The sequence below is a fragment of the Stegostoma tigrinum genome, chromosome 22 (genome assembly GCF_030684315.1).
Source record: "Stegostoma tigrinum isolate sSteTig4 chromosome 22, sSteTig4.hap1, whole genome shotgun sequence".
NCBI classification, from domain to species: Eukaryota; Metazoa; Chordata; class Chondrichthyes; order Orectolobiformes; family Stegostomatidae; genus Stegostoma; species Stegostoma tigrinum.
In genome coordinates this window covers 26,057,271-26,073,322 of record NC_081375.1, presented here as the reverse complement: position 1 = coordinate 26,073,322, position 16,052 = coordinate 26,057,271, and the positions used below count along the sequence as shown (strand labels likewise).

At 40.8% G+C, this 16,052-nt stretch overlaps 1 protein-coding gene across 4 annotated transcripts in view; it reads right to left on the bottom strand.

Annotated features, from left to right (window-relative positions):
• sdk2b (sidekick cell adhesion molecule 2b) overlaps nucleotides 1-16,052 on the bottom strand; it is an 892,722-nt gene that overhangs the window by 281,421 nt on the left and 595,249 nt on the right. For all 4 annotated transcript variants that reach the window (XM_059653700.1, XM_059653701.1, XM_048555196.2 and 1 more), the window contains 2 exons: nucleotides 4,479-4,669; nucleotides 2,409-2,492 (listed from right to left, as the gene is read on the bottom strand). In XM_059653700.1, coding sequence (XP_059509683.1) covers nucleotides 2,409-2,492; nucleotides 4,479-4,669 — 275 coding nt within the window. The remainder of the gene's footprint in view (nucleotides 1-2,408; nucleotides 2,493-4,478; nucleotides 4,670-16,052) is intronic.

Here is a 16,052-nt window from a genome sequence, read left to right as displayed (position 1 = left end):
AGATAGGCCTTAAACATTGCTAATGCGCTTGCACTGGCAGTGCATTCCTGGCATCCACCACACTCAGTGTGGTACATCTTCCTCGCGCTTCTCCCCTAAACTTTCTCTCTCTCACCTTGAACCTGTACTCCCTTACAGTTGATCTTTACACCCTGGGGAGAAAGCCTCTGACTGTCCGCCTTATCTATGCCTGTCATAATTTTGCTGATCTCTATCAGGTCAGCCCTCAGCCTCCTTGTTTCCAGTGAAAACATCCCGGTTTATCCAAACTCTCCTCCAAACTAAAACCCTCCAGACCAGGCAACATCCTGGTAAACCTTCTCTGCACCCTCTCCAAAGCCTCTATGTCCTTCTGGTAGTGTGGTGACCAGAACCACATGCAACATTCCAAATGTGGCCGACCTAAAGTTTTATACAGCTGTAACATAACCAATCAACTTTTATATTCGATACTCTGGCCAACAAAGGCAAGAGTGTTGTCTGTCTTTTTGACCATCTGTTCTTCATGTTTGATATGGACTATTAGTGACAACTGGTTCTTCAACAACAATAAAAATCACCACTCAACACATTCTTGCTCACATCCACATGTTAACTTCCAAAGAAGGGTCAATGGCCAGTAATTGGAATTGTTAACTCTTGGCGATTGCATTTCTTTTGTCTTCAAGGCGTTGAATCAATTTTTAACACTCAAATTCCAGCCATGGCTGAAATTATGTGACTCAGTAGAAACAGGGAAATAAACCTGTCACCTGTGGCCTGTAGTAATTGGAATGAGGTCAGCCAGATGGACTTCATAGAATATGAGTTCCCTGATTGGGGCTGTTGATTTGGTCGAATCAAGGAGCCCGGTCTAACAGATATAAACAAGAATGTCAGAAATCCTGCTCTTTCTGAGAGCTGACTCTGAGGGAGCTGGGCCAGTGTCAAGGACTCTCCACACGTAAACAAAGGGTGACTGAATGGTATTTGTTATGGAAGGACTACTCCATAACATCTATATTCAATAGGCTGGCAGAAAGAGCAATCCAAACTATGAAGGCCAGCTAAAAGAAACAGCCTACAGCTTCACTAGATACCAAACTGTCCTGGTTCCTATTTGGTTATAGGACCACCCCGCACACAACTACAGGGTTAACTCCAGCAGAGTTGCTAATGGGGAGAAGACTGCACCAGAATAATCTAATCTTCTCAAACCTGGAGTGAGGGGGCAGCGGGCACAGTGTGAAATGGCATCAGAAACGCCAATGCCAGATAGATGACTCTACTAAGTGAGAGAGACAGTTTACTTCAGGGGATGAAGTTTGGTGTAGGCACCACAGGAATGGCCCTATAGGTAAGAGGCATGGTCAACACGAGATCAGGTCCAGTGAAGTTCAGGTAGGTGTGACGGTCCCGAGCAAGTATGTGGACCATTTGAAAGTTGCAATATCGCAAATGGTGCAGGAGGAAAATGTGCCCAGCTCTCCAACTGTTCCAGAACCCAAAGTTTCTCCCTCTCCATTAAGCATTGAAGATACCTTGGAATCTTAGGTAGACATGGTAGATGTTATCATCTTGACGACTTTGCTGCTGAAGAGGAGAATGAATTTCTTCTGAGATACCCTGGGTGCAAGAGGCCAGCTACTGTGTGTTACACACTTGCCTGTAACATTTGTAGGTTCAGAGGAACCTGACCTGGCATTAAAACACCTGACGAGGTGACACAAAAACCAGCCTATGTCCTTGGACTCGGGAGGGGCAGGGATGTAGTGATTGTCATGGGGTCAGCCAGGTAGACTTCATTGAATGAATTCCCTTATTGGGTCTGTTAATCCAGTTCTATAATGGAGCCCTGGCTAACAGATATAAACAGGAGTTTCAGAGGTTCTGTGCATTCTGACAGTTGGTTCTGAGGGAACTGGATCAGTGTCAAGGGCTTTCCATCAGTAAATAAAGGGTGACTTGGTGATGGGACACTGGCCTCTGTGGAGTTATTTCACGGCCCATATGGTTTAAGAACTCTGAAACTTCATGGATTTTAATTTGTCATTTTGTGACTGTTCTTCATATCTTAACATGACAGAAAAGGTACCTAGCAGCAGCTCATCAGAGAATTTGCACTCGAAGCAGTTTTAAAACAAAGGAATGTATTTCTCAAACCAACTCAATAAAATTGCATAAGTCCTGAATTTCATTTCGTGATTTCACTCATAGGGATCTGAGGGAACAAAATGCATCACCTGCCAAAACAATGTAAACATGGTTACTCATTCAGATGCTGAGTGATCACTCAACATTGCAGAATACAGGCAGTCACCAGGAAAAGGAGTATTTCAAATATACTCTATCACTTAATATCCAGCCTCATTCATATATAATGGTCCTACTGAGTTTAAAAAAAACAATAAACAGTCGGTGAATTCTACCTTGAGCCTGACACGGAATATCCACTACTTTCTCTATCTCGGCTGTCATGTGACGCTCTGGTTCCAGGATTAGGCGTGGAGGCTCTGCAAGAAATGAAAGACGGAATGTGATATTTTTTTTTTAAAAAAAGCTTTGAGTCCTATGGAAATATTTTTGTTGACAAAATGTGAATTAAAATTATTTCTTAGATTCCCTACAGTGTGGATACAGGCCCTTTGACCCAACAAGTCCACACTGCCCCTTGAAGCATCCCAGCCAGACCCATCCCCCTATAACCCACACAACCCTGAACACTACGGGTAATTTAGCATGGCTGATCCACCTAGCCTGCACATCTTTGGCCTGTGCGAGGAAACAGGAGCACCCGGAGGAAACCCACGCAGACACGGGGAGAATATCCAAACTCCGCACAGTCGCCCGAGGCCGAAATCGAACCCGGGTCCCTGGTTCTGTGAGGCTACGGTGCTAACCACTGAGCCACCGTGCTGCCGCAAGTCATTAACAAAACTTTAATCATCCTGAGGATATGTTTCACTACATTCTAAGACCATAATCTCCCTAATAGTATCAAGTGGCCGGGCAATTTCCCAGATCCATGACATGAAATGATTTTTTATTGCAGTCAGATCATTAATCAGAAGATCCATTCCTATTGTATAAAACAGAGTGAGATCCAACGTCCCAGAGCAGACAAACGCAATCTGTTGCAGTTTTGGAGAACCTAAGTACCTTAAATTGGTTTTCATGAATGAGGTTTTTATTTCTTACAGTGAAGTCGATAGTAGATATTTAGAATTTTTTTTCCACTTCGGTTTACCTCCTATGGTCTACCCCTGTGGATGCTGAGTAAATTGGCATTGACAGTGTAACAGCAATGAGTGATGGATGGAGATGGGTATGACATTAAATCAGCACAGAAATAAGTGGCAGTGAGGGTGAATCGGAGTCATATTTTGGCAAGAATTGTCACTCATGCCCTGGAGTTTGTCTTGGGGTGGGTGGATGTATGGCTTGGATTTATGAGCATGGGAGTTGGATAGCACGCGAGTGTCAGATAGCTTAATGTTTGAGAAAACAAAATAAAGTCCCAGTCTTCAGAGGTGGGCCTTTTAATTGGATTGTATTGGCACTCAAAAGTCTCTGTAATCACCTTTGATTTTCATCTGGGATGAATGAGCATGATTTCATCTCACACCTGTCGACCAACCCAGTGTGAAGTTCCCGTGGCTTATCCTGAGGTGGGTGCATCCACACGGGAAGTGAAAATCCAGGTCCAAATATTCACCTTGCCATTGCCCCACTTTTTAATACCTCTATACACAATTGCAGCATTGTACCTCATCCTAACCCGAAACCTGGAAACTTTTCTCAAACACCAGCATCAGTGGGTTTTGTTTGTAAACAAGGCAATGGCTAAATTAAATGCAGACTTTAAGTTTCATAAGTAATCAGCAAGAATGATATAGTTTCTCTGCAAATATACAAATATTCACGGATTGATGGTGAAGTTATCACTAACAATGTGACATTCTGCAATAAAAATACAACTTGACTTATTTAATTAAAATTAAATGAACGCTCTTGATATATTGTGCTTCATGTATCATAATACTTTGTTTCATCTAACCCACTATGTGCAATGCTGTGGTAGATCAACTATAGATATGGCTTTTGACAAAGAAACATTGAAAGGGAACCATTTTGCAGTCCAGTGAGAACAAAAACATCAGACTGCTGCAGCTGAGTGATATCACTGTAGACTCTCAGAGCACTTGCACCTGACTGGAATGACAATGAAATGAGATCTTAATAGTAAGGGGGCAGCAATGGATAGAATCTGGCATCTTTTGAAAGAACATGACGATAAAATTGATAGCAGTTATGTACAAATAAAGCACTGGTTAGTTCCATGAGGCAACAAGTCATTTAACCCCTTTCAATAGTTTGTTAAATGAAGCAATTCAAAGCTGATTCCAGCCTTGTAAATGTTCTGTGAATAAACCTGTAAAATGTTTTGCATCTATTACGCAGGTACTCATTATAGAACTGGGAATTTTCCAGGTACTCACCCAAAACTGACAAGAAGGCCCCTGCGCTAACTGATGGAACACTGCTACTTCGGAGAACAGCTTCGCATTCATAGTACCCAGCATCACGCATTTTCGGATTTAGGATAGTCAGTTTCCGGTGGAAATCACTGAACCCACTTCTGAATGGAACCCCATCTTTCTTCCAGATGATATTTAGTTTAATTAGTGGCCTGGAAAAATATTCAGAACAATGCACAGTTCCTTATATTATTAATTTGAAGATGTTAGCACTGTCCTCCAGGTAGGGACCTAATTATATAGAAATTATGCAAAATCCTAATTGGTATTCAAGTTGTAAAGGTCATAGACATTGATAGCACAGAAAAACACCTCTTGGTCCATCAAGTCTGCGCCAGTCAAAAACAAACAACCAACTATTCTAATACCCATTTCCAGCACTTGGCCCACAGCACTGTGTGCCTTGGCATTGCAGGTGTATACCTAAATACTTCTCAAATGTTATGATGGTTTCTGGTTTTACCATCCTGATACGCACGGAGTTTCAGACTCACATCACTCTCTGGGTGAAATGATTTTCCTCATAACCCCTTTAAATTTCCTGCCCCTTTCCTTAAATCTACGATCCCTAGTCATTGATCCCTCTACGAAGTGAAAACGTTTCTTGCCATCCACCCTGTCTGCCCCCCAAAAGTTTAAGACATCTCAATCACGTTCCTGCTCAGTCTCCTCAGCTCCAAGGAAAACAACCCCAGTCTGACCAATCTCTCCTTATAACTGAAAATCACCAGCCCAGACAACAACCTGGTAAATCTCCTCTGCATCCTCTCTGGTGCATTCACCTTCTTCTATAATGTGAATTCCAGAGCTGCACACAACACGTTTGCCTTGGCCTAATGGTTTTATACAGTTCCAGCATCACCTCCCTGTTTTTAAATTCTATGCCTTGGCTAATTAAAGCAAGTATCCCATATGCCTTCTTAACCATTTTATCTACCTGTTTTGTCACCTTAAGGGACTGGTGTACATGCAAAGGTGCCCCTTATCCTGGATTCTTCCCAGTGTCTACTGTTCAAAATGTATTCTCCTGCCTTGTTTGTCCTGCTGAGTTTTGTAGCAAGTCCCTGAAGAGACAGAATTGTTCCAGACTTAATTTGAGGTAACATAGCTGCGCAAGTAATTGAAATGTCAGTGGCTTGAAGCATTATTTTGTAGATAGTGAACATAACTCCTGCTAGATTCATGATTGTTATGGGAAAGAACAGGATGGGACTTAAATCAGAGTTTTAATTTGGGAAAAGGCTGATTTTAATAAGATCAGGTCTGATTTGGTCAGAGCGGACTGAGAACCAATACTTTTTGGTAAGTCTTCGTCAGAACAGTGGGATTCATTCAACAAGGAACTAGTCAGACCACAGGACTCACACGTTCCAGGAAAGACTAAGGGTCAGACCAACAAAATCCCATGAACGCTGGATATCAAGGGTTATACGGGATTGGATACAGAGAGAAAATGGCAGGCTTTCAGCCGATCCGGCGCTAGGGAGATGGGGAGTGGTGGTGAAAGTAGCAGAAACCCCAGACAGTACAGAATGTGTAACAGGAAACTTAGAGAGAAAATCTGGGTAGCAAACAGGCACCGTGAACAATAATGGCAGGTAAAATGAAGGACAATCCTTAGTTATTTTACAAGTATATTAAGAATAAAAAGAAAGTTAACGAAACAGCAGGACCACTAAGCACCATAGTGGTAGTGAGGCAAAGAAGAAGGTAGCAGGGACATTGGCAATAATTTTCAATTCCTCGCTGGCGAGGAAATCCCATGAACACTGGATATCAAGGGTTATACGGGATAACAGGAGAAGTGCCAGAGGACTGGAAGAAAGCCTATGTGGTATCATAATTCAAGAAGGAAGCAAGAGATAAGCCAGGAAACCACAGTCTAGTCAGTCTATCCTCAGGGGTGGCAAAACTAAAGGAAGCAAGTCTGAAGGATAGAAATTCCTGCATTTGGAGGCAGGAATTAATTAAAAATAGTCAGCATGGTTTTGTGTGACCAGCTTGATTTAATCTTTTGAAGTGGGAACAAGGTTTGTAAATGAGAAGAATGCACTTGATGCAGTTTCCTTGGACTTCAGCAAGGCTTTTGATAATGGTCCACATGGGAGACCAACGGTGATGTGTGACAATACTATGGCTTTATGAGGTGTACTTTGTCCTTGCCTTTATGAAGAAAGGTTGAGACAAAGCTGGGAGCAGTCAGGTCAAAGCTAATAAAATAGACAGCTTATGAGGCCTTGCTTTTATTTCTAAAGTTGGAACAATATAAGCAGCTTGAAATAGTAGAGTCAAGCTCACACAGGGCCAGGATTTTTAGTTTTAGCTTTCTGCAGCTGCTGGAGTCTTGAAACGGGATGTGGAAACTCTTATTCCTCTCTCTGTTATAACTAAAAGCTGGGTTCTCTTGCTATGCTGGAATTGCATGTGAGACAATCCAGTTTTACTGAATCTGCCCTTGCCAAGGGTGTGTTTCTGGGATACTACTGTATTGGAACAGTTAATAAGTAGTGCTTTTACATAGATGTTATTTTGTGAAGCATTTTGATAGAGCTACAGTGAAGCCAATTCTTTTATTTTGTCTGTACTTCAACCATAATTTGAAAATAAAGGGTGTCTTGTTTAAAGTCAAGTAGTTTAGCCAATCAAATTGCGTATGGAACATGACACCTTACAGTTAAGAAAATGTTGGGGTGTAGGCTAACTGTTAAAATATTTTGAACGGGTTTGATTTGATCCATAACAGAAGGTAGGAGCCCAATGGATCAAAGGAAATTTGTCAAATTGGATATAGAACTAGCTGAGTAGCAGGAAGCACGATGATAGTTGAAGAGCATTTTTGTAACTGGAAGCCTGTGTCAGTGGGGCAGCATGTAGATGAGAAATAAGGAAGAGCCTTGGGAAAAGTCAGATATAATGCTGCAGGAACAGGAAAGAAAGCTACAGCAAATGATGCTCTGGTTATAATGTGATAGCTAAGACAAATCTGGCATTGTCGCAAAGGACCCAAAATCCTCCTTCAGGAGAGAAGGGATGTGTCATGATGTGGATTGAAATATAAAGTATTTGCAGTAGTATTGACAGACTTTACCATTTTGATTTTGACTGTGAACTAACAAAGAAGATTTTATTATATTATAGTTTAGAGTAAACTATAATGAAGACATCTTCTGTTGCAAGTCCCAAAGAGCACATACAAAATAAACACATATTTTTCATGATATTAATAAAATAGAAAATATCTGTAACATCTGCCCTTCTCTTCCTAACATTTGTTTTCATCTTGGTATATATATATTCCACCGTGCAAAGTATCAAGAGAGGAATTTAACTTTGTTTTTTTCTTTCATTGGCCCAGTTCCAACATTGCTATGGAATGCGGAACTCACGCTCCGCTTTACTTTTATTGCTAGTCTTTAATGCATGAACTTCCTGTGCTCATAAAACGCTGGGATGACAGGGCTTGGAAGTGAATATTTTTGCTCTTTGTCCAAACTGACAGCATAAAGTAATCTCATGTCAGGTATATCAAAGTTTCCTACGGTTTACAACTTTCCCTTCACCACCAAATCTTCTAAACAGTGCTGTGTTACTATGCCAGCATGACCTTTCCATTTAATATTCTTACTGCTTTCTGATTGGTGCTGTCTTTTGTAAGAGCATCTGGAAGCTGTTTGCTGTGAACTTTGGCTCACTGTGAATTGGAAGCAGAATGCATAAAATGGTTTACTCATACTTCACCTTTGTGGCTCAGTTGATACCTGTGTGCAACAACCTTTAGCAAGGCACAGATACTAAATCCGAAATATTACAGGACTAACTTCTGGGAAATTGGTCGCATTTTATACGAAGCAGGATTTTCCAGAAGATGCATTACTAACACTGAGAACAGGCTGCAAAATGTTACGTTTGAAAGATAGACTGTTTGTTTATTGTACTCAACATTTTTAACATAACAGAGTGGAGGACAATGAAATTTAATTTCAGCAGTTATGCAATTGAGGAAGTAAATGGCAAATCCAATTTTAAACCTGCAACATTTAAACAAAAATGCATGCATCAAATTTTCCACATCTCAAGAACACAATGAATGAAGTAGAACAAAAACAAAGTTGCTGGAAAAGCTCAGCAGGTCTGGCAGCATCTGTGGAGGAGAAAATAAAAAGAGTTAACGTTTCGGGTCTGGTGACCCTTCCTCATAGTTGTGAGGAACCGGACCCGAAATGTTAACTCTTTTTTTCTCCTCCACAGATCTGCCAGACCTCCTGAGCTTTTCCAGCAACTCTGTTTTAGTTCCTGATTTACAGCATCCGCAGTTCTTTTGGTTCTTATGAATGAAGCAGAATTTCCCATGGAGAAGGATAATGCTGGCAATTACAGGCCAGTCAATTTAACACCAGTGCTGAGGAATCTTTTAAAAGCATAATTCAGGAGCAAGTTAACAACCATCTGGAACAAACATGAACTCACAAAGGGAAATCTGCTGGCAGCAGGAAACGTTCAGAGATTCACTCAGAGGTAGGAACAGACTAAAGTGAAATCTCATCTGTTCACACAGAAATGTCAATTAGGCCTCACTAATGGATCAATTGACACTAAATGTCCCTGACACACCAGAAATTTGTGGTGGTTCAAGAGCTGAGTAGAAGATCAGCTACTTTCCTGTGTCTCTGAAATACCGCACTGTTGAGGCTGGGGAGGGTTGGGGTGAGGGGTTCTCTCATTGTTGAGCAGTCTGTGTCTGATCAAAGGACTGAGGCCCTGAAAGCTAAGTCTCTGTTCTTAGCTATAACCCCTCAGCTGCTGGCACTAGATTTGTTTTTGTCAGCCTGTTCAGAGATATTATGACACACACAGATGTTATGGTGGGCCTCCTGGCTCACATGGTACTGGCACTAATATTGTACCACAAGAATCCTCTGCTGCTGTCTGCTCTTTTTAACTCACTTCCTGACTCACCAAAGCCTGTCCACCTACTTGAAGGCACAAATCAGGAGTGTGATGGAATACTCCCCACTTGTCTGGATTGGTGCACAACACTCAAAAAGCTTGACACCATCCAAGACAAAGCGGCCTGCTTGATTGGCACCATATCCACAAATATCATCTCCCTCAACCACCGATGGTCAGTAGTAGTGCTGTGTACTATCTACAAGATACATGACAGAAATTCACCAAAGATCCTTAGACAGCACCTTCAAAACACATGACCACTTCCAGCTAGCAGGACAAGGGCAGCAGGCACGTGAGAATACCACAACCTATAGCATGTGCACTGCAGTAGTTGAAGAAAGCAGCTCAACACCACCTTCTCAAGGGCAACTAGGGAGGGGCAATAAATGCTGTCCTGCCAGCGGTGCCCATTTTCCATGAGTAAATGGGAAAAAAGGAACCAAACCAAAGGTGCTGCATCACTTCCAAAATTATATTGACATTAAACTGGTTCTTAAAGTGCAGTTTGGCAACGGAATTGTTCCTAAGATCAATGAGATGGACAGACACTCACAGAGAAAAGAAAATTGTATCCAAGCAGGAGTCAAGCCCAGATCTCACAAAGAAAAGTTAATGCCTCACTGAATTTCCCCCTTCTGCTGCTAATCATTGTGAAGTGTTCCTCTGATGAGTTAGAAATTGCATTCACAAACTAACATCATTAGCAGTCAAATGCACCTCCACATTTACAAGGGTTTCTAAAACAAATTATGAACCTCCACCTCACAGCAAACTGCAAAATGTAATCACAAATTTCAATAAATTTATGTTATGATTTTCAAGGGACCTCTTTGTGACATTTTCCAAACATTTCCTTATGCATGTTTATGTGATTCCCAATTCCTAGGAGGCTGCACTCAAATGCCTACAAAGCTTCTTATGTACATAGTGTAGGTCAGACACTAAAACAGCGATTATGCATACTGAGAGAGGGCTACAGCTCCACAATGCCCAATCTCTAAGGTACTTCAGCTAATATTAGTCACATGGAATAAATGGCTGCCATTTCCAGAATACCAATTTGTAAATATCAAATAAAGACAGATTATTCTTTATAAAGTAACCATAATTGACTTTGCATAATCAAAGGTAGAAAAATTATTTGAAAATCTTCAGGAATTATTTTAGCCAATGTTGCTATTCTGCACTATTCTCATTATTTTAGGCTTCTTTCCCTGAATTTTTATTCTTCTTTAATATTGTTTAAATTAATACATCTTAGAATCCACAATGACACAAAGTTGGGTGGCAGTGTGAAATGTGAGGAGGATATTATGAGAATACAGGGTGACTTGGACAGGCTAGGTGAGTGGACGGATGCATGGCAGATGCAGTTTAACGTGGATAAATGTGTGGTTATACACTTTGGTGGCAAGAACAGGAAGGCAGATTACTATCTCAATGGAGTCAAGTTAGGTAAAGGGGAAGCACAACGAGATCTGGGTGTTCCTGTACATCAGTTAATGAAAGCAAGCATGCAGGTACAGCAGGCAGTGAAGAAAGCTAATGGCGTGCTGGCCTTCATAACAAGAGGAATTGAGTATAGGAGCAAACAGGTCCTTCTGCAGCTGTACAGGGCCCTGGTGAGACCGCACCTGGAGTACTGTGTGCAGTTTTGGTCTCCAAATTTGAGGAAGGACATTCTGGCTATTGAGGGAGTGCAGCGTAGATTCATGAGGTCAATTCCCGGAATGGCGGGACTATCATATGTTGAAAGATTGGAGCGACTGGGCTTGTATACAAGATAATAAAATGTGAGGCTGGATGAACACAGCAGGCCAAGCAGCATCTCAGGAGCACAAAAGCTGACGTTTCGAACCTAGACCCTTCATCAGAGAGCTCTCTGATGAAGGGTCTAGGCCCGAAACGTCAGCTTTTGTGCTCCTGAGATGCTGCTTGGCCTGCTGTGTTCATCCAGCCTCACATTTTATTATCTTGGAATTCTCCAGCATCTGCAGTTCCCATTATCTCTGGGCTTGTATACACTCGAGTTTAGAAGGATGAGAGGGGATCTGATTGAGGTGTATAAGATTATTAAGGGATTGGACACTCTGGAGGCAGGAAGCATGTTTCTGTTGATGGGGGAGTCCAGAACCAGAGGACACAGTTTAAAAATAAGGGGTAGGCCATTTAGAACAGAGTTGAGGAAAAACTTCTTCATCCAGAGAGTGGTGGATACATGGAATGCTCTGCCCCAGAAGGCAGTGGAGGCCAACTCTCTGGGTACTTTCAAGAAAGAGATGGATAGAGCTCTTAAAGATAGTGGAATCAAGGGTTATGGGGATCAGGCAGGAACAGGATACTGACTGTGGATGATCAGCCATGATCATAATGAATGGTGGTGCTGGCTCGAAGGGCCGAATGGCCTACTCCAGCACCCATTGTCTATTGTCTATAATCCCTACAGCGTGAAAGCAGCCCGTTCGATTCATGGAGTCCACACCGACCCTATGAAGAGCAACACAACCAGACACACCCTACCTACAACCTGCATTTTCCATGGCTAATCTACCTGGCTTGCACATCCCTGGATGCTATGGGCAATTTAGCATGGCCAATCCACCTAATCTGCATATCTTTGGACAGTGTGAAGAAATCAGAGCACCTCGACAAAACCCACGACGGCACAGAGAACGTGCAAACTTCACACAAAGGAATGCTTGAGGTTGGAACTGAACCCAGTTCCCTGGTGCTCTGAGGTAGCAGTGCTATCAACTAAGCCGAAGGGAACAAGCACCTTTAACTAAGGCAACAGGCAAGGAGAATCATACGATCTTTATGACATCTGCTGCTAAAGTGTTCTTGAAGTACAAGCCACTGTAACAGATTAAAATTTTGCTCTGTCGTATTTCATTGCATGGGTAATGAATGTTCTAAATGAAGTGATCAGTGTCATGTTGGAGGAAAGCTTGAGCTCGAAAGAAGGATGATACAGAAACAAACAGAGAATGGGGACATTGAGAGAGAGGGAGTCACTCCATTAATAGTTCTTGCTTTTGAAGTGTGCAAACTGGCAACTTGATAAATCACTGTTAAAGACTTTGTTTTTATCTGGGAACCAGTGTTTAAATTAGGAAGCTGGAAACATATAACTTTCAAACTCAAACTTTCTCTAAAGTTGAAATGTCTGCTGCTGCCTGGCCTGCTGTGTTCCTCCAGCCTCACACTGTGTTCTCAAACTTTTTGTCATTAGTTTTATCCCCTCTTGTGTTCAGTTTTCCAAAACTTTGAATTTCTTAAACTGTTTGATGATTTTGCGATTCTTTTTTAATGCATGAATCTTACAACAATTCTCTCTCTCTTTCCCTGTTCTCTCCCCCACCTATTCTGTTCTCACATGCAGTGTGAAAAGAAATTGTCCAAAATCAATAGATAGTTAAAAGAGATAACAGGTTTAGCAGTACTGAGCTGGCAGCCATCCATCTCTTTCCATTCTGATACATGAAGAATGGTTACTGATGGGTTGCTGCTGCCCAAATTACATAGCCTTACCTTAAGGCAGCCGCTTTCTGTTGAAGTGATAATAGTGGAAATGTTCCTCAGAAGCTGTTGCATGTTTCATTCGCATGACATTTCAATTCTCAAGTCATAGTTCAACTTTTGTTTTTGTTTCATGCAGTAGGAAATTTGAGCTACTTATGAAAAGCTAAATAATGAAGAGTATGTAAAATTATTTTTATTTTCTTTTAATTGCTGTAGTTTGCAGTACAATACATTGGTGAAATAATTATGTATTTGTGTAATTGCATACAATTGGCTCAGCATTTAATTAAGTTGATCTGGGCAGTATCAATGTCAATTCCTAAATGTTTGCCATGTATCTGATATGCTATTCATATTTGGTTCTTGTGAAGAGGTTATCAAAATTCAAATGATTATTTTTTGTGAAACCCACATGTGATACTCACTTACCTACTTCATTTAAGTTGACATTAAATCATGAATTCTTTGTGGAATGTATTTTTTCGATATGCTTTTATTACAACTAATCTTTATTTGCTCAATGTGATGCACATTAATAGAGGATGATACAGAAACAGACAGAATGGGGACATTAAGAGAATGGGAGTCACTCCATAGATAGGACTTGTTTGTGACTTGTGCAAACTTGCAACTTGACGAATCACTGTTAAAGACCTTATTTTTAATCTGGGAACCAGTGTTTAAAGGAGCAAGCTGGAAACATATAACTGTACAACAACGAATCAATTAATTTATTAATATTTTGGCTTCTGAGTGGCGTGACAGAAAACTGACTGTGCTGATGAAGTGCATCTTTGTTTGAAACCAATTGAAAGCAATTTAATTGCTGCTCCTTGCCTGAAACAGTTTTTAAGTACCTCTTAATTTGGGTTAATAATGCATCTGAAAATGTAGCTGGAGAGATGTGTAAGATCAGTTTTATTAGTCAAATATGAAGTACTTGCTACCTTTTTAGTGCTAGTTTCTATGGAAAGATTAATAGAATTTCTCTGTTAATGCTTGCAAAGCCTAAACAGATATCTACCCAATTGTTCGACTAGTAGACAAAAGGACAGAAATGTCAGCAGACAGTACTTTTAGTGAATCGAAATCTGGCCTAAACAGTATTGTCTTGGTGAGAGGCGTATCATTTCAGGTGATTATCCATATGTGCAAAGCTCTTGCCTCTATATCTGAAAAAAACTTAGAGGTGCTTGAGAGTTGTAGAAAAAAAACAAGGATTTCAGAAATGAGCAGTTATTTCTCTTTACAAATGCTGGATTCTTTGAGATAGAAAACAAAAGGCTGGGGGGTAATCTGATCTTTTACCTAATGAATGTTGTGATTGGTAAACACAAAAGATATTTCCACCTGTCAGAAGCCACAACTCGGGGCTGTTTGTTTTATCGCGAGGGTAATTAGAGGGCAGTGTGTTATACCACAAGCAGTACTGAGGTGAATGATATTTAGAGGATAATCACAGGTGGCAGAAAGGAATAGAGGTTATGCTGGTTGTGTCAGAAAAGAAAGCGGATGTTGAACTAAACTAGTGCATGAACCACTTGAGCTAAATGTTGTATAATTCTGTGATTTTTCTTCAAAAGATTTTAACATGAGTTCTAACATCTTCCCTGGACATTATAGTAACTTTACAATCCTTCACTGAAAACACTGGGAAAAGCTTAAGATCTAACATGTGAATTAAATGAGCAACTGTACTTGGCCTGATTTCTTCAGGATTCCCAGGTGCTGACCCCATTTCCAACAGATCTCTAATTGTGGAGCTGGAGGAATACAGCAGGCCAGGCAGCATCAGAGGAGCAGGAAAGTTGATGTTTCGCGACCCGAAGTGTCAACTTTCCTGCTCCTCTGATGCTGCCTGGCCTGCTACGTTCCTCCAGTTCCACACGTTGTTATCTCTGACTCCAGCATCTGCAGTTCTTGCTATCTCCAACAGATCTCTGTTGTGCCAGAAGGGAAAGGAGGTACAAACTCACACAATATCACACATCCAATGTCAGCTGGGTGAGTTCAAAAAGATTCACTTTTTACTCGAACAAAGGTTTCATCCTGGAGGGTAGTCATTCATTTATGGAGGAGATGGAAAGGACAGGTAAGGTCTGAGGAACTGTCAAGCATTGAAGTAATTTAAATCCTCATCATTTTGAAACTTAAAAGAAGTAGCCTTCTTACGTTAGTGAGAGATGAAAGGAATCTGTTCTAGCAGTTACCATAGCCCTTTGTTGACATCACTCCAAGGGCTATCATTATTAACCTGCATATGAACATACAAACGCATATGGGATTTTTAGGAGTAGATCATTCTGCCCTTTGAGTCTAGACTGCTGCTGAATAAGATTGTAGCTGATCTGATTGCTTCAGATAAGCCCCCTGTTAACTTTTTACCCTCATGTTTGTTAAAAATCTATATACTTCTGACTTAAAAATACTCAAAGATTTTACTTCAACTGCCTTCTGTGGAAGAAAGTTTCAAAGACTCTCAATCCTCTGTGAGAAAAGAAATCTTTCGCTGTCTTAGAGACTGTTTATCTTGAAACAGTGATCATTTCTTCTAGGCTCTCTCACAATAGGAAAACACCCTTATCAAGATCCCTCATGGTGTTATATGTTTTAGTCAGCATTAAACCTTCTCAACTCGAGTGCATGCAAGCCAGCTGTCTAAGCTTTCCTCATAAGACAATTTGCCCTTTCCAGGTATTAGTCTAGTAAACATGCTCTGACTTCTTTGCAATGCATTTACAGCTTTCCTTAAATAAGAAATCCAATCCTGAATGTACACATTGTTCTAGACGTGGTCTCACTGATCCCCTGTGCAAATGAAGCATAACATCCTTACATTTATATTCCATACTACTCGCAATAAACAAACAGATACTATTACCTGTCCTAATTACATTCTGAACTAGCATAATAATTACAATTTATTCACAAAGACACCTGTTTCTTCCACGTCTCAGATCTATGCAATTTTTCACTATTTATGCTTTTTAAATATGCTTTTTTATACTGCTTGCTGAAATGGATAGTTCCACTTTGCCCCACATTATACTCAATTTTCTTGGT